Source organism: Geotrypetes seraphini, chromosome 2, assembly GCF_902459505.1.
Source record: "Geotrypetes seraphini chromosome 2, aGeoSer1.1, whole genome shotgun sequence".
NCBI classification, from domain to species: domain Eukaryota; kingdom Metazoa; phylum Chordata; class Amphibia; order Gymnophiona; family Dermophiidae; genus Geotrypetes; species Geotrypetes seraphini.
In genome coordinates this window covers 60,530,575-60,550,464 of record NC_047085.1, presented here as the reverse complement: position 1 = coordinate 60,550,464, position 19,890 = coordinate 60,530,575, and the positions used below count along the sequence as shown (strand labels likewise).

At 41.1% G+C, this 19,890-nt stretch overlaps 1 protein-coding gene across 4 annotated transcripts in view; it reads left to right on the top strand.

Moving 5' to 3' along the window:
* Positions 1–19,890, top strand: part of ZFPM2 (zinc finger protein, FOG family member 2) — an 869,848-nt gene that overhangs the window by 365,994 nt on the left and 483,964 nt on the right. For all 4 annotated transcript variants that reach the window (XM_033933812.1, XM_033933814.1, XM_033933811.1 and 1 more), the window contains one exon: positions 3,733–3,857. In XM_033933812.1, the coding sequence (XP_033789703.1) occupies positions 3,733–3,857 (125 nt within the window). The remainder of the gene's footprint in view (positions 1–3,732; positions 3,858–19,890) is intronic.

The following is a 19,890-nucleotide window of genomic DNA, read 5'->3' as shown; positions in this document are numbered from 1 at the left end:
ATAGCTCTTATAGATACAGTTGGCACCCATATGGCAGTATTGTAGGGTTTTGGTGAGTTTTGATGGGCTCACATTTTCCACCTTAAATGTAGTGGCTAGAGTGGCTTATAGGTCTGGGTCTTCCTCTCTATGTTTCACTAGCCCATTCATCAGGTTACTTAAGACACTTGTGTGCTACTTTACTAGACTTTCCCATTTCAGATGCTGCTGTTCTGCAGATAGGTATGTACTTTTTAATTCAAACTTTTATGAGTGGTGGGTGTCTGTGACCACTGGGGGAGTGTGGGTGGTCATTTGGTCAGTTTGGGTACCATTGTAGTACTTAGATGCTTCTAACAGGTCTAGCCCAAAACATTTAAGTTCTATCCAGGACGTCCTGCAGAACATTTGATTATAGCTGCAAGATGTCCAAATCTAAGTTCACACAAACATACCCCTTTGAACTCTGGATGCACAGCAGGACAAATGTCCTGTAGACATCCAGAAAAATGGATTTGAAAATCGATACTTGAATGTCCTGGCATTTAGGACATCCAAATGCTGACTTAGGCGGGTTTTCTGACATTTTTCTTTTTCAAAAATGCCTCTAATTGTTGAAAGTCAAAAGGGCAGACCTTGTCTATCACATAGGCATATAGACATGCCTTTGGGTAGTTGTAAATGGCCATGTTTATATTTTGTTACATGAATGTGGATTTGTCTTGTAAGATAGAGGATCCATGTCAATGTGTTAGGTCTTCCCAAACCACACTGTCCCCTCACCCTTACCATGCCTCTTGTCAAGGTAAACCCAAAATGAGCATCACCACATGTTAATGGTTCCCATTCTAAATATGTCTATGCTGTTGCTTAAAATGTAGAGATGCTTTAAAAGTAAGGGTGTAATTGTTTAGCTTAATTTAGTAAAGAGCTACTTTATTGTATTGATTATATATTGATTAATTCTTTGTTATTTGATTTTCATGTTGCATAAATAGAAAGGCTTTATCTCTACTCAAAATTATGAAAGCTTGTTAGATTCAAAGCTTAAAGTGTTGCATTTGCTTGTGACCCCTTCTCACTGAAAAGGTGATTTTTACCATATACAGTAATTATAGTTGTGTTTAATTAAAGTGGAATTGGGATCAGATGTCACATTAATTTAATGATTCATTATGGATGTATCTAATATAGCACATTTAAAAAAACAACCCAAAAATCTTTACAATACTCTTGACCTGCTGACATAATGGAATTGTACACATCAGTGTTAAAATCTGTCGTTGAAAAAAACTGATATATGGCAGAAAGGGAAACATGAGAACAGTTGGGTAGTCAGCTACAGATTACAGAATTGCGCTTAGCGGCACCTAACTTAAACTTAAGAGCCTGTAATGTAGCCCAGGGTTTTAAAGGCCTACATTATAGGTGCCTAAGTACTTTTGAGAATTGCAACTGTTGGCGTCTAAGTCCCGCTCCACCCTTAAAAATGCCTACTTTGGTGTTAGGCACTGATAGTACGACTATTATTATTAATTATTTCAAGAGCGTTACGAGACGTACACAGTGCTGTACTGAGTCACGAAGGAGACAGTTCCTGCTCGAAAGTGCTTACAATCTATGCAGCAAGACAGACAAACAGGAAGCCAGGGTAGGGGTTGCAGTTACAGGATATGGTTAATCTGCTGGCTAGGGTGGTGAGCAGTAGGGAGTGAGGTTATGGGTTGAAGGCTATATCAAAAAGGCAGGTTTTCAGTCTACTTTTAAATAGGAAGGGAAGGGAAAGGGATTGGGACTTGTATACCAACTTTTTGTAGTTATGCAACCACCCTCAAAGGACTAGATTCACTAAGCTCATCGATCGTGTCCCGACCAGTTTGCGAGCATTCCCCGATCCGATTCACTAACCTTCTGGCCGATCAATCTCTGACCCGATCTGATCTGCCCATGCAAATGAGGGAAAACGACATGCATAAGTAGGAAGCCCTCGATTCACTAAACAGAAGAAGGAACACCGATTGGGCTTGCCAATCCAAAATGAAGCAACTGCTGAGGACCAGACGCTCACGTCTTTGCCGACTGTCCTGCTCTCTGCCGCCCTGAAATCCCAGCCCTGCAGCCCTGAAATCCCAGTATCAAAATAAAAAAAATGAAACCATCAAAATAAAACATTTTTGGAATGTCTTAAAACACATCTCCCTTGTGAAAAAAGCGCAGTGCGAGCCCGTGGTTTTAACCCGCGGGTTTAAAGCGAGGCTGCACAAGGCATCTTCTGTTCCATGTTGTTCCGTAGTCTGGCTGCAAAGCGTGTTCTGTTCCATTCTGGCTGCACAAAAAGTTGAAATGATTCCTGAATGTCCACTCGTGGGGGCCAGCGAGTGCATCCTCCCCTCCCCCTTTTGTTTTGTCCTCTAGCTTGTGCGGAGAGCAAGCGCTTGCGCGGATTGCATCTACAGGCAAAGAGAATGGTCTGCGCATGCATCTGGATCGCTCTGCAGCGATCCGTGGGGTCGTTGTGAGGCGTGCACCCGATCATATAATTTGCATGAGGACTCTGTAGTGAATCGGTCGCCCGTCAAGACTCTGCCACGGATCGCCCAACAACGGTGAGTTTAGTGAATCTCTAGACCAAAGTGGTTTACATTCAGGTAGAATTGCACCTAAGAAAACAGATACCTTTCACCCAATTAATTTTAATTTTTTTTTTTCAATTATGAGCCTGTTAAAAAGTTCATTCTTGAAGCCAATTTACTAATTAAGGTAAGCACCTCTCATAGAATTTGCCCCTTAGTGCCAAACTTTAGACACCGTTTATAAAATTCTCCTGTTAATACATCCGTGGCTAACTTTACAAATCAGTCCTTTTACAATGTTTTTAAAACAACGTCCGAACTAGGTTTCCATTAAAAAAAAAAAAAAGAAAACAAGAAAGCTTAACTTTCAAAAAAAAATGAAAGGAAATATCCTCCACAAAGTAAGGATATGACAGGTAAAGGGAAAAAGAAAGGGATTGGGACTTGTATACCGTCTTTTTGTAATTTTACAACTACAGGACGCTCAAAGCTTTTTCTATACAGGTACTTCAAGCATTGCGCCATGTAGATAACACTCTGTAGTAGCAAACAATATTAAAAATAACATTTACTATTCCCATCAACTATCCATGCCCATTTTTTGGCAACATGAGATATTGTGTTTCTGTATTTCAGTTGTATTATTAAGATTTCCATTGAAAGTAAGAACTTTCCACTTTCTTCCAGCTCTTCCTAATGTAATGACAGTAGTGATTAGCATTCTCCTGTTGAAATACACAATGTAAACAAATGGGGTACTAGCTGCTTCTGTGTCTCCAGTGCTATAGACTACAGGAGGTGTTAATCCTATGCCATGTTCCAGCCTGCACATTCCCCCTCCCCCTCCCTCAGCAGAACAAAGAGTTGAAAAGAATGGCTACCCTATTGTATACAGACTTTGCAGACAGCATAAAAGTGTTCTCCAAATGGGTGTGTGAAATTATGCGAGAAAGAAAAAGGGCTCTACAAGAGCTGTATTTGAATATTTAATTATGAAGAAAACGGTTTTTCTATTTTTTGGGATGACAAGATCAGTTGTTGTTCAGACAAGCATAATTAAACATCATTCTTTCAACAGTCAGAACCCAATGCTTGTAACAACAAACACAATAAAGGAGGTGGATGCTGTCAGGACCAAAGTGAAAATGCTCTGAACATGCCTTGTTTTCTGAATCTGCAGGAGAGCTGGAGGTGGTCCAGAAGGATGGGGAACGCAGGATTCAGTCTCGGCAGCAGCTTCCGGTTGGAACAACGTGGGGGCCATTCCCTGGCAAGATGGATCTGAGTAATGACAGCAGCACCTTGGTAGGTGGCTACTCTATGCCTGCTGGGCTTTCACAAATGATGTTTTGCAAAATTAGCCTTTAATAATAATAACTTTATTTTTATATACCGCAATACCATAAACAGTTCAGAGCAGTTTACAAAGGAAGAGACTGCATACAGACAGCGATATAGCAAAAGCATTTAGAAATACATCAGCACGGAAATATTACAAAAAGCATTCAGAAATTCATCAGGATGGGAATAGAATCAGACAAATTTATCAAAAAAGATAAGTTATAATTGATTTTCTGAAAGTTTGGTAAGAAAATTCATTTGAGATAAACTCACTTAGGCATTTGTTCCATTTACCAGCTAGAAATGATAGTGTTCAATCTAAGAATCTCTTGTAAATACAACCCTTCAGAGATGGAAAGGAAAACAGATAAGCACGTGTACGAGTAATACCTGCAAAATCAAAATGGTATGAGAGATAAATTGGAGCTGAACCTGTTATGGTTTTGAAACTAAGGCCTAGATTCACTAACCTTTTTTGGGCGATCCGTGGCTGAGTCTTGCTGGGCAACCGATTCACTAAAGAGTCCCCATGCAAATGATCTGATCGTACACACGCCCACAAGCGATCCCAAGGATCGCTGCAGAGTGATCCAGATGCATGCATAGACCATCCTCTCTTCCTGGAGATGTGATCCGCGCATGCATTTGCAAACTTCACTCAGCTTGAGGTCAAAACAAGGGGGGGGGGGGTGTAGCTGCACTCGCTGGTGCTACGAACCATTTAGCCGAAAAATCAGACTAGAACAATTAATCAAAATCATACTGTAACAAAAACGACAATGCCGTAGTGCAGCCCCGCTTTTAACCCGTGGGTTAAAACCACGGGTTAAAAACACAGGCTCGCAGAGAGCAGGGTGCTTTTTTGCACAATGGAGATGTTTTACTTTTATGGTTTCAGGACTACAGGGGTGGGATTTCAGGGCTGCAGAGAGCAGAGCAGTCGGCAAGGACGTGAGCGACTGGTCCTCGGCAGTCGCTTCAGTTTGGATCAGCCAGCCCAGTTGGTGTTCCTTCTTCTCTTTAGTGAATCGAGGCCTTCCTACTTTGCATGTCGTTTCCCCTCATTTGCATGGGCGGATCGGATCGAGCGGAAGGTTAGTGAATCGGGTTGGGGTCGGGGAACGATCGCAAACTTGTCGGGACACGATTGGGACACGATCAAACTGTTTAGTGAATCTAGCCCAAAGGCAGGCAAACCTGAAGAGAATCCTGACTTCCACAGGTAGCCAGTGTAATTTTTTATAATAAGGACTTGTGTGATCCAATTTTTTTCAGGCTAAAGATGAGGCAAACGGCGCATTCTGAACAATACTTACTCCCTCTTTTACTAAGGTTCGCTAGCCGATTTAGCATGCGCTAACTGATTTAGTGTGCGCTAATCAATTTATCACACGCTAAATGCTAACGCGCCCATTATATTCTATGGACGCGTTAGCAATCGACTAGCACACCTTAGTAAAAGGACCCCTTAGTCGCTTAATAGTTTTCCTAAAAGATCCTAGATATACAATATTGCAATAATCTAAGATGCTCAAGATGTCACCTCAGGTTACTCCTTTTTGGGTTATACAGACAGTGTTGCTCACAGTAGGTGAAAAAAAACTGTTTCAATGACCTGTAAGAAAATAATGCAGGGAACACATGATCATGTTATTTTGTGCGAGCTGGACTTCAGCCCAAATATGGTTGTTGTTTTTTTCCTTTTTTGAAAATAAAAATTATTTATTTATTTAAAACATTTTAAATCTGCCTTTATCTAAGGCGGCTCACAGTATTACATACACATATCAGAATTTGTACAACATAAAAATCACATACATCAGCAAAATTCATAAGATTATACCATCTCAACCTATAAATTGCATCTCAATTGCTCATCTACTACGTTACTTCAATAAAGCAGCACAAATCTGATAACCTGCAAAAAAGATGATATTCAGAAAGTAAAATTTTAGCCAGCTTAAATTCAGGGCAGAGTTGCAGTCTGTCCTAAATCTGATTGTGAATGTCAATCTGTAACCCGTTCTGAGCTCCTGGGAGAACGGGATATAAATTGAAATAAGTAATAATTAAATGATGCTTATGCATGTTGATCCAAAATGACAAAAGAAAAGGTGCAAACTTAATATGCAAGGCTAATAATTTATGAGCTGAATAGAAATTAAACTTTAAATTAGATCATGAGTTAATAACTTATGAGCGTATTTACATTAGGCCGACGGTAAAGTACTTTTGGATATGCCTTTTTGCTTTGATTTTCAAAATAGTTCATGAGTTCAGACGACTGAGCATGGATCTTAATAGATGCAAATTCAGAATACTAGACACCCAGCTGTGGATTGATTACAAAACACCACCTCATGACAAGCTGATGCCATAATGTACGATAAAGGTTTGCACTTACTGTGTGGTAAATGTAAAGGTTGAACGCTAACTGTTGGGGGCATTTCTAGCAGGCTCCCTTACAATTCTCACACATTACAGTTCCGGCTTAGTGTGCCAAAAGAGCATTTTCGGGCACCAAACAAGGGGGGGGGAAATGCCACAGAGAGGGGCTCCGCTTGAAGAACAGGGGGGGGGAACGTCCGCGCAAGAGAGAGAGAGGTAGCGCGCACGCCCTCCGCCACCTGTGCGGGCGTAGGTGCACCTGCAAGACAGGGTCGGTGCCGCCACAAGCCCATGCTACCCCGGATCTCTAGGCGCGAGAGCCGCGGCTCGCGCTTTTTATTTATCGCCCGCTTTGCAGCCTGGTTGGTGGTTTCGCTTTGACGTCATGAAAGAGGGCCGTCCTACTCTTCAGCCCCACCCCTAGTTCTTTACTGTGTACTGACAGGGCAGATGTATTTAACACTTCCTATTTAGGCTTTCTGCAATAGTGACAGTGCATATGCACAGTCAGGGCCTGATTCTGAAAATGGTGCCGTAAGTTAGGTGGTGGTAAGCACCTAACTTAATTGCTTTAATTGGCTTTAATTGGCACAGTAATTGATTGTGCCGTTAAAAACCAATTACAAACTTGTTAAAAAAAAAGTAGGCACTGTAATCATGTGTACAGCAAGGTGCCTAGGGTCAAAATAGGTGTGGTTAGGGGTGGAGATGACCTTAGGCACCACTAGGCATGATTCTCAAAAGAACATAGGCATCTGCAATGTAGACCAGTAAAACCCTGGCCCGCGTTACCGGTGCCAAAGTTTTGTGACAGGACCGTTAGCTGTGATTCTTTAAACGGCGCCTAAGCATGATTGACACATAGCTGGCGCTTTTTTTTAGGTGCCCTCAATGCCCATGCCTCTCTTACAACTTGCTTATCTATCTATCTATCTATCTATCTACATTAAATTGAAGGCCAAGGGGGAAATTCATCAACAAGCGCATACTAAATATAAAGACACCCGTTATATTTCTATTTGCATCTTTAGCATGTATCACGCACTAATGCAGTAGTGCCCGTTGATGAATTCCTTCCCCCCCAAAAAATAATATGCTAAAGAGGTTTTTTTAAAATCATGTGGAGGGGCATAATCGAAAGGGACGTCTAAGTCCGTTTACATCCATCTCGCAAGTCGTCCAAAGTAAAAAAACAGCTTAAGACACATTTTCGAAAAATATGTCCAACTTTTGTTTCGTTTCGAAAATCCTCTAATTATACGTCCTGTCGATCTGATCGTCCAAGCCGCTAAATCGTCCATCTTTATACCACATTTTTGACCAACTTTTCGTCCAAGTCCAAAATGCCTAGAACAAGCCATATTGGACATGGGAGGGGTCTGCAAAGTGATGGACTGCACACCCAGACATGGCACCTAAATAGTGAGGTACCTTACAGGGCACTGCTGTGAACTTCACAAAAAGGGTGCCATGTCTTCTCCTCCCTACAGCTCCCTTATAAGTCATAGTGAGCCCCCCAAACCACCTCCAGAATCCCCTAGACCCACTTATCTACCACCCCAATAGCCCTTATGCCAGTAAAAAAAGGGTTTTGGGGTGTATATGGAAGTGCACATGTTTAAGTATCAATGCAGTGATTACAGGGGCTTATGGGCATGGGTCCTCTCTATGGGTCCCTAACCCACCCCCAAGACGACTTAAGCTGCCTCTATGCTGAATGACTAGGCTTTCCTATGCCAGGCGGCCAGGTGATGATGGTCTGGAGGCTGAATTTTAAAGGTGTGATTAATATTTTTATGGGGGTGGGGGGGTCGGTGATCAATGGGGTAGTCTGCGGGGGGTCTGTTTTATGTGTTTGCAGTGCTTATCTGGTGACTTTAGGTGGGTTTTTGTGACTTAGACCATGTCTTACAAGTCACAATGTCCAAGTTCCGTCGATCATGGGCTGTATAAAACTTTCGGTTATACATGCTGTACAACTAAGTGTAAGCTGGCCCACATCCCGCCCAACTCCCACCCTCGACACTCCTCCTGAAACGCCCCGTTTAGCTTTGGTCATTCAGCGGCACTATGAAGGCCTAGGTTGTTTGGAAATGCTATCACCGTGTATCACCTAGGCCGGACCGTGCCCAAGCGAGAGTGACCGAAAGAGCCCAGGGCACACGGTACTGACCGAGCAAATTATCAGTGCTGATTGGAGTTGGTGGATCAAATGAAAAACACCCAGTTCTGCTTCCCAGAACAAAATTATTTATTCCATTAGGAACTTCAGCTGTCAAATCTACAATTTGCCTTCACAGTTCCAAAAGAAAAATAAACTTGTGTTCCTCAATAATTGTCCAAATTGACTCTTCATTACATCAAGGCAATAACAGTCCATGGATTCCAATTACTTCCAAAATACTCTCTCTGCGTTGTATACAGTCTCTGCCAGCAATCACTTCTGGCCGCATTAGACTGGACCCGCCTCTGAGCTCTCTGGATGCAGAGCTCAGTGCAGAAGGGACTTCCTCCCACAATGACCATTGGCTGTGGTCCCTCCCAGCTAGGGCCCACAATCCAGTCTAAGCTAAACTTCAAAAAGGAAAAAGGTCTCCCACTATTGCCAAGGCTGGGCAGTGCTAATTGCCTCAGCCTATAAACCCTGTGGTTTATGCTCAAAAGAATGCAAGGAACGCTCTCAAACCAATAGGGCTTTCAGTAACCTCTCTTCTGGCTTGAAGGTTACATAGACAGTCAGCCCATTAACTAGCACAACCCAAACTCAGCCTAACTTCTTTAAACCCCATTGGTTTCCATAGCCCACTGGTCAGAATCATCACTTCCTTCTTTATAGTCCATGGCTTCTTCCTGGTCTATAAAGTCTTCACTGTCTGAAGCTTCTCTCATGCACTCCTCTAACATTTCAGTTTCTAAACAATTAGACCTGACCTGGGTGTTAGGTGAGGAACATTGCTCCGTGCTCTTGGAACGGGTCCCCTGTTTTCATGCCTTCCCCTCTGGTATAGCGTGGGTTGGTTCAGTGGCAGCCTCCTTTCTGAGCAGTGCTGCTCTGCTGCTGGTCCCTATAAGCCTCAGGATAATGAGCAACAGGTGTAGCTTGTTCCTGCCTAACTGGAGGACTGGAATGTTCCTGGTGTTGCCTGGAATTATGTTCCCCATGAAGGTCAGGTGATGTGTGGTGCATCCTCCCCCTAGGAACACTATCCTGAGTACCTTTAGATCCCTTCACCCATTGTTCTCCCTTCTCTAACTCCGGCAAAAACAAATAGGTACTTCTTTGCTCTTTATTAAACCTTCCCTGCCTGGCTGTAGTTCTGGGCTGAGGTGTTGGTGTGGGTAGTGTTTTATCTCTTTGGGCGAGTATTTTCCCTTGCCTTGCCCTAGGCATAGGTGTCTTTTCACTACCCTGCACAATACGTCTAAAACCCGTTTTTAGTATCGGCGCTTGGACGTTTTTGAGAAATGTTCATCCAAGTGCTGACTTAGGCCGGTTTTTGGATGTATTTCTCTTTCAATTATGAGCCCCCTTGTGTCTCTGGGAAAATATGTTTATTTCATCTACACTGTATCTATAGATAAATATCAATATCTATACCTATTTTTCCATCTAAAATGGGAGTTTGTTTAACAACCTATGAGGCACATTATGTACTGTGTGTTCCATCATGGACTCAATTCTATAAATGGCACTCAAATATGGGCACCAAAATATACACACCGGGGGGCCAGATTCTGTAAATGGTGCCTAGAAAAGTGACACTTACCGCACATCAAACAAAGCTAAGCATAATTTGTAGAATCACACTTACCAGTGCCTAAGTTAACTTAGATGCCAGTAGGCGTCAAAATCTTAGGTGCTGATATATTAAGGCAGGGTTTTCTCGGTATAAAGTACCAGTGCCAAAGTCAATCCACACCCAAATTCCGCCCTTAATGATGCCTACTTGTAGGCCAAAGCTGGCTAATTAATTAAAAAAAAAAAATAAGTTTTTTAATTAGTTGTTAATGGCACTTTCAATTACTATCACCAACTAAGACAATTAAAAAAAAAAAGTAAGGCATCAAGATCGGGTGGGAAAAAAGTGCCTCTTATGGAGTGAAAAATACGGAGGGTTAGAGAAATGTAGCAGTGTGTCTAAATTCATTTTGATTTTGTTCCATTAATCTAGGCCAATGTATGTGCTCAGAAATTTTGTTCTTTATGATAGTATCTCCCACATTACAGGTTCACTGGTCTAAATTTCCCAAGTAACTGCTGGAACCCTTTTTAAAAATTGGGTTTATATTGGCTACCTTCTGCTCTTCCAGTGCCATGCTTGATTTTTAAAATAAATTACTAATTACTAATAATAGATCTGCAATTTTATTTTTTAGTTCTATCAGTATGTTGGGATGTATACTATCTGGTCTAAGTGATTTGTTGCTCTTTAGTTTGTCAAATTGTCCTGTCATATCTTCCTGGTTTGCAGTTTTTTTCAGTTCCTCTAACTCATCACCATTAAATACCATTTCTGGCACTGGTATCTACCTCCATATCTTCATAAATGAAGACTGAAATACAGAATCAGTTTTGTCTCTCTGCTATGGCTTTGTCATTTTTGAGTGCCTCCTTTTACCCCCTCGATCATCTAGTGGTCCAACTGATTCTTTTACTGGCTTCTTCTTTCGAATGTATGAGAGGGTGCTGTAAAGTTCTCAGCCCAACCAAGAAGAGAATAACATGAATTATGGTTCAATCAATGATCTGAAACAATGTCAAAACATAGAATTTTGTTTCTGCAAATTGGCACCTAATGAAATAAGATAACACTTTTTTGGGGGGCTATAGTGCCAAAATAGTGCTCATAATTTAGGAAGTTGGGTGGTTGGACTCAGAACCTTTGAGCACTCCCTCGTATGTACATAAAACGGTTTTTATTATGTTTGTTTTCCCTCCAAGACAATGGCAGAGCAATGGCAGATGAAGTTCAACGTGGAGAAATGCAAAGTAATGCATTTAGGTAGTAAGAATAAGGAACACAAGTATAGAATGTCAGGCGCAACTCTGGGTAAGAGCGAACAAGAAAAGGACCTGGGTGTACTGATAGATAGGACCCTGAAGCCGTCGGCACAATGCACGGCAGCGGCAAAGAAAGCAAACAGAATGTTAGGCATGATAAAGAAAGGAATCACGAGTAGATCGGAGAAAGTCATAATGCCGCTTTATAGAGCAATGGTCAGACCACACTTGGAATACTGTGTCCAACATTGGTCTCCCAACCTAAAGAAGGATATAAAACTGCTGGAGAGAGTGCAGAGACGAGCAACGAAGCTAATAAGAGGTATGGAGAACTTGGAATATGAGGAACGACTCAAGAAACTGGGACTGTTCTCCCTTGAGAAGAGGAGGCTGCGAGGGGACATGATCGAGACGTTCAAAATGCTGAAAGGCATCGATAAAATAGAGCAGGAAAATAAATTATTTACATTGTCCAACGCGTCACGGACAAGAGGACATGGTTTGAAGCTAAGGGGGGACAAGTCCAGGACAAATGCCAGGAAGTTCTGCTTCACGCAGTGAGTGGTAGACGCCTGGAATGCTCTCCCAAAGGAGGTTATTAAGGAATCCACTGTGCTGGGATTCAAAGGCAAATTAGATGCACATCTCCTTACGAGAGGCATAGAGGGATATGGGTGACTAAAACTACATCAGGTGTATACCTGACTGGGCCTCCGCGTGTGCGGATCGCCGGACTCGATGGACCATGGGTCTGATCCGGAGATGGCAGCTCTTATGTTCTTTTCAGTCTCTCTTTGTCTTCCTTGTCAGTGCTTTTTATTGGAGTTGCCATTCCTTATGCTGTTTCATATTATCTCCAGTTCGATCCTTCTTCCATTTTCCGAAGGCTGTTCTTTTAGCTCTAATTGCCTCCTTCACCTTACTTTTTAACTATTAATATGATCTTTCTTGTTATTTTTAATATGTAAATATATCTGGTCTGGGTTTCCATGATGGCCTTTTTGGAACAAATTCATACCTGATGTAAATTTTTAACCTTTGCAGTTATTTCTCTAACTTTTTTTTTATTAACCATTTTCCTCATTTTATCAAGGTCTCCCTTTTGAAATTTGAAAGCTAACATATTGGATTCCCTGTGTGTACTTATTGGAATCACATGAATTTGGGCCTTTATCAACTTGGAATTAATGCACATGGGGGGCCCTTTTACTAAACTGCATTTGGAAAAATGGCCTAATGCAGGACACAGTAAAGTATTTTACATTAGAGTGTGCTGACATTAGCACATGATAACTGAATACGCTGAATGGTGCTGAAAAGTTCTCGGCCCAACCAAGGAGAGAATGATGTGGATCTGAAACAGCGTGAAAACATACGGCCTCTTTTACAAAGCCGCGCAGCAACAGCCCCGAAGTCCTTTAAATCTCTGTGGGCTTCGGGGCTGCTAGCTTTGTAAAAGAGGCTGATAGTATTTCGTGTCTGCAAATTGGCACTTCATGAAATAAGATAATGCTCTTTTCAGCTACAACGGCAAAATAATGCTCAGAACTGAAGAAGTTGGTTGGTTGGGCTGAGAACTTTTCAGCACCCCTTTGTAGCACAGACTTTTGCATATACTCTGAAAATTTAGTTAATGCCTACGTGACAGATGTTATTACAGTTCACAAGTTCATAGCATTATTAGCAATATATTCTAGTGCAAGATGGACCTGTTGCTGCCTGCCCTAGAGCATTTCCTATGATGAGTTCCACCTAACGGTACCTTCAAATGTAGCTTTGGGGCTGGGATAATGCAGTGATCCTCCGAGGCTGCTGACTGCTTGCCCCGGAGCTCTCTCTATGATTAGTCCCATAAAATATTATTAAAATACAGAGGATTATATTGTGCCAGTACATGATGGGAATAAGAGAAAAAAAAAATGCATATGAGGGACAAAGTAGACAGCATTGCCCAGGAGAATTTGATTCAGGAGTTCAGTAGCTTACCATCGAAAGATGTGCAAGATGCTTATTTAGCTGGTCTCATTTGAATATAGTTGATTAAAAGGCGTTGATCATGCAAGGAAGAATTTGTGGCAAATCATTCTTTATCATGCACATACATTGTGAAGATCAAAGACAGTGAAACAATTAAAGAAGTCCAAGCTTGTTACATTGCCTTTCTTAGCATGCATGGTATTACAAACATTTTATCCAAAACAAACCCAACCACTAACCCTCTCTTTTATGAAGCCGTGTTTGGGGTTTTTTTTTTTTCACCGGCTGTGGCAATGGTAGTTCTGACGCTCATAGAATTCCTATGAGCGTCATAGCTAACACTACCATGATTGGTGATAAAAAAGCCTAACGCAGCTTTGTAAAGGGGGGAGGGGGCAGGTAAGACAATAATCAACAAGCACTAATAAAAAATTGTCTACAAAACAAACCCAGGGTATAGACTGTAGATAAAATCCAGTATACATTAAATTGTATTGCAGCATTGCAATACTTCTACATTTTACTGTAAAATAAAATATGAGGGTTCTTCAAAATGTTTTCGCACATTCATATTTTCGTGTGAAATGTTTGAGGTGGGAGAAGTGGTAAGAGGGCATGTCATAGAATGTCATGTGACTAGTCAGTCGCAAAACAGGGTGATTATGTGAAAAATAAATGTCATTTGCTTTTGAGCACATGGAAAAAACAGCTTTATGTTTCTTGCTAAAATGCTACCCTTTTTTCTCACTAAAGATTGTTCCAATGAGGATATTCTTGAAACAGGTGGATTCAGCAAATAAAGCACATAACAAAAATATATAGATTGCATACATAACTTCATTTGCAAAAGGTTAAAAACAGAAAAAAAAAAACAGATACAGACCTTAGCATGGCTTTTACTTCATTGCAAATGGAGGTTTGCAGCTGCACAATGGTGACCTCATTGTGAGATCATCATGGTGTACCTGCAAGGTAGAATGCCACAATTAAAATATGTGCTGGGGGAGTTGGTTGAGATTTGAACTTATGACCTCTGGAAGATGAACACAGTGCTTTTATTTATTGAGCTATAGCAGCTTCGAGGCAGTTGTCTGTGACTGCCCTGTGATATGATAGCTTAGAGACCCGCTAGCATGGCTTGATAAAAGGAGCCCCTAGTTTTACAGTTGCTATGTAGCTTGCTATCTCACTCTGTAGCACATTGGTTAAACCCACAGCCTTCTACCCTAATGTTGCTGGTTTGAATCCCAGTCACTCTGTCTGATGGAAGAGAAATAAATAAAAACATTAAACAGATCCAACTCCCAGTATTATAATTATAATGAAAAACAGCGTAAAATCGCCATTCTAATAACATAATAATAAAATATTATAACATTAATGACATTTTTTGGACATCTAAATCTCATCTAAAACCTGATTCTCTACAGCAGGGGTGTCAAAGTCGGTCCTCGAAGGCCGCAATTCAGTCGGGTTTTCAGGATTTTCCCAATGAATATGCATGAGATCTATTTGCATGCACTGATTTCATTGTATGCTAATAGATCTCATGCATATTCATTGGGGAAATCCTGAAAACCTGACTGGATTGCGACCCTCGAGGATCGACTTTGACACCTGTTCTCTAAAGGACGCCTAAAATGTTAGATGTCTAAACAGTACTGAAAGCCGCTGAGTTCGATTCTACAAAGGACGCCTAATGTAGACATCTAAATGGTGGCTCACTTTAGACGCATTTTGCAGAATCAGGGGCTATGTGTAGAACCCATGGATGCATTGGTGATGGAATGCGAACAGGAGCTTAAAAAAGGAATATTACATTATGAAAAATGGCTCCAATTCTTTGTGAAGTCCCTGTCAACTGAGGGCCCACACAACACATATATTGTATATTTTATTATTATCTACAGTCTATTGTATATACTGGGTTTGTTTAATAAATAATTTTTTTTATTAGTGGCATTACAAACCAAAGATAGTTGGTTCAAATGGTCATGGAAGCTCAGGAACAGGCCTTATAAGCTAAAAAAAATGTATGAAGACAGCAAATATGAACACAACAAATATTTGAGTAGTTGTTGCTCTCACTAAAATTGTGTTAAAAGTAACACATTATACGGCTTATTTTTAAAGCACTTAGACTGTGTCTAAGTGCTTTGAAAATGAGCCCCTGAATCTCCCAGAATATCTGAACACCAGTAAACTTTATTTGATATTTAAGGAAAAATATCTGGATGCCAAAGCGATATACAACACTTATCTGAATATTTTCAACATGTACTTACATCTCCTTTGGTTTTCCAAGAAGTGACACTTGTAGCACCTTTGAAGAGCTTAAAGTTAAACTGCACTAGATGAGATTGAGTGCAATAACATTATTCTAGAAAAAGAGTTTCACCTTCAAAGGGGCAGAAACTTTCTATATAAGGAAGAAAAACAGCAGGCTTGCAAGAATGATGAGACAATGGCAGCAGTATGCATGTCCTATCAGAGAAAAGTGTCTATTCCAAACATTTCTATGAATGATGTCTCTTACTCCTTCTATTTTTCCCAACATTCACAATCTTGATTCACGTGAATCTTGCTTTCTACATATAGGATGAAACTGTTGCTCTTAAAGGGGCAGAAGAAATTGCGTCAATGCTTAATAACTTCTGCATGACAAAACTACCCAAATCAATTTACTACGTTAATGTTTTCTGTGACTTTTGTGCTGGCCAAAATAACAACTACACTGTCTTCCTACACCTCCATTTTCTGCTCCACAGAGAGGAGATGAATTTGATGAAATTCCTGTTGTTTCCCCTGTAAATGAATGTTCCCTTCTTGAATGCAACAAGAGTCTGATAAATCAGAAGAAACACGTTGAGACAGGAAGTGAATGGTAAGAAGAATTTTGTTGTGCTAGAAAGAATACATCGCCATTCACTGTAGTCAGCTACGATCCTCGACTGTTCAAACTGTCTAAAGTCAAATTATGCTCCAAAATGTCCATTTGAAGCTCATGCAGTGAAGGAACTTCTTATGAAATCAGAACATCCAGGACTACTGATGTATTGATCATTGTAGAATGGAGTGGCAAAAGGGTGCTGTTTTTTGCCAAAAAAAAAAAAGTGTGTCAGACAACACTTCCACAGAAAACAACAATATGGCAGAACAAATCCGAAGGAAACATAGAAACATAGAAAGATGACGGCAGAAAAGGGCTATAGCCCATCAAGTCTGCCCACTCTACTGTCCCACCCCATTAAGTCAGAGTGCTGCTCGACCCACATAGAGATCCCACGTGGATGTCCCATTTATTCTTAAAGTCGAGCACGCTAGTGGCCTTGATCACCTGCACCGGTAGTTTGTTCCAGTGATCCACCACCCTTTCTGTAAAAGAAATACTTCCTGGTGTCACCACCAAATCTCCCTCCTCTGAGCTTGAGCGGGTGCCCCCTTGTGACTGAAGGTCCCTTAGGAAAGAATATGTCGTTTTCCACCTCGACACGACCTGTGACGTACTTAAATGTCTCAATCATGTCACCCCTCTCCCTGCGCTCCTCTAGAGAGTAGAGCTGCAACTTGCCCAGTCTTTCCTCGTATGAGAGACCCTTGAGTCCGGAGACCATCCTAGTGGCCATTCGCTGGACTGACTCAGCTCGAAGTACATCTTTACGGTAATGTGGCCTCCAGAATTGCACACAGTACTCCAGATGAGGTCTCACCATGGCTCTGTACAGTGGCATTATGACTTCAGGTTTACGGCTGACGAAGCTTCTATTGATACATCCCATCATCCGCCTTGCCTTGGATGAGGCCTTCTCTACTTTTTTGGCAGCCTTCATGTCTGCACTGATGATTACTCCCAAGTCCCGTTCTTCTGAGGTCGTAGCTAGTGTTTCTCCATTCAAGTTGATTGGAGAACAGCGGCAGCAGCATCAAATGAAGTCAGCGAGCTACAATTGAAGCACCAGTCTAATTTTTTATTTATTAATTTATCATTATTTAAATAAAATGTACTTATTGAAAACAAAAAGTTTTCCCAAACTATAATATACAAGGAAAATAAAATGCTCATTCAAATTTTCAAATAGATACAAACTTTTGAGTAGCCCACATTGGAGAGAGAAACAATTCACATCCATTGGGAATGGGAAATTAAAGAATTTAAAAATAACAAAATCAAATGGTAGCTCATCTTCAATTTTAAATCAGACCAGATATTGGGATCAATTGGAACTCTGCATTCTCACTCCCTTCCCTTCCAAAAAAAAAACAAAAAAATGCATTTGGGAAGGTTCATAAAAAACATAAGTGTTCTGATCCAAGTAAATTACACATTTACAAGGATAACGCAATTGAAATTTTGCCCCCAGTACCAGTTTCATTTACCTATCAGTTGAGCAAAGTACTTGATCTTGTAAGTACTGAAGCAATTTCATGGACAGACTACATAAATTTTTTTTTGATGTGCTACTAATGGCCATACTGATACTGATGTCAAAAGTTCTGAGGATGTACATTAGAATGAAGCAGGAATATTTTTTTTTTCTGAAATTAACAGGTTTTTAAAAAAATATCAAGTAGCCTTTAAAAGTACTCTCTTAATTTTCTTCTTAATATTGTAAGGCTACAACAAAATGTTTGCTCTCATTGTGAGAAACAGTAGCCAGCATTATATTAAATACAAAAAAAAATTAAAAAATGAAACCTCAAAGCTCCAAGATTAATCCTTTAAAGAGTCACCAGTACTATCATTGGTTTCCTCAAAAACAGGGAAAACAAGGTCATTGTTTAAATAAGAGACAGAGAGATAACAAAGAAGTTTCAGTTCCTTTATGGTTTTGTTTTAATTTTACATATTACCACATTCGGGAGGTAATTTTATAAAGAGACACCTAGGGCTCCTTTTACTAAGGTGCGTTAGGGCCTTAACGTGTGGAATAGCTAAATTGCCCCGTGCGCTAGACCTTAACGCCAGCATTGAGCTGGCGTTATTCTAGAAGCATTCCGTGCGGTGTAGCATGCAGTAATTTTGTGCATGCGATAAAAACACTAGCGCACCTTAGTAAAAGGAGCCCCCTACCTAAAGTACCTTTTAAGGTGCCTTGGTGAAGCCTATTTTTTAAAGACAAGTAAGCGCCTACTTGATTTTATAAAATACTAGCATAAGTGGCTGGTACAGAATTTACACTAGTACTACGGTTCCTGTAAATATATGTTTCAGTATTTGTGCAGTATAAATGTAAATTATTGTTACTGTTTTCTGAATCTCGCCGCTTCACTGCAGAAAACAGCAACAATCATGACTGCCAGCCACGGAACCCTAAGAGACTATGAATATAAATTATTATACTTCATAATCTATGCATGTACTTGCAAGCTCTACCCACAGTTAACAACTCGCAAAGTATATGCCATCAAAGTATGTACATTGTGCCAGCTGGTAATTTATAAATTGCCATTTACATATGGCTGTGGCCACATCTGCAAATAAATGGCTGAGATACCACCAAAGTATGAGCTTCTTTATAAAATTACTAGTCTTATAGCCCGTTACATTAACGGGTGCTAGAATATATGTGTGTGTGTCTGTCTTTATTTCTTTCTCTCTCTCTCTCTCTCTCTCTCCTTCTTCTCCTCTTCTTCTGTATTTCTGTCTTTCTTTTTCCTCGGCTGTCCACCCATTCTCCCTTCCTTTTACCTTCCCTGTGTCCACCACCACCCCTTCACTGCTCCCCTTATCCAGCAGCAACCCTTCTCCCTTTTTTAATCTCTCCCCTGTCCAGCAGCATTTCTTTCCTGTCCCCCTGTCCAGCAGTAGGCCTCCCTTCCTTTTTCTTCCCCCCCTAGCACCTCTTTCCTGCTCCCCCGTTCAGCAGTAGGCCTCCCTTCCTTTTTCTACCCCCATCTCTTCCCCTGTCCAGCAGCACCCCTTACCTTGCATCTGCCCTCCGCCGACAGCCGCTGCGTCCTGCAGCCGCCGACAGCCGCCGCATCCTGCAGGCGCTGACAGCCGCCAACAGCCGCAGCGGCAGACAGCCTCCGCGCTGCCCGAAGCCGACATCCGCCTTGGGAGAGAGAGATGCGTGGAAGTGCACATGCGCATTCCTACCTGCAGGGACCTATAGTGCACAGAAAACGGGAGCACGCAGGTCAGAGTACGCATGCGCGGCTTAGGCTTTTATTATATTAGATTCTCTGCCTTCATAGCATGGAATGGGGTAGGACATGGGCACAGGGTGAGCCTTGCATTTAGCAGCTAAATTGTAGTAAGTTACCACACATTAATGCAACAGCTCGCATGAAGCAGTTCACCATCACCTATGTTGGCTATAAAGTGGTTAAGATGCAGTAAATATTTTGATGGGAAAATTCTGGGTATGCTCCTTAGAATTATCAGAGAGGTTTTTCAGTTCCTCCTACACATCAAATTTTGCTATTAAGGTTCGGGAAATGCAAACTTTTAGCACGCTTTATTAGAAGGACCCTAAAGAGAATAAGACATTTATTTTCAGTTGAGCATCTTAACGTACAGACTTTATTCAAAAATACTTACACACATTCCAGATCTTTTTAGTGCTGAAGCAATGCTATGATTTGGTAAAAGCACATTTTTGCATTTCATCTTCGTAACTTATTTAC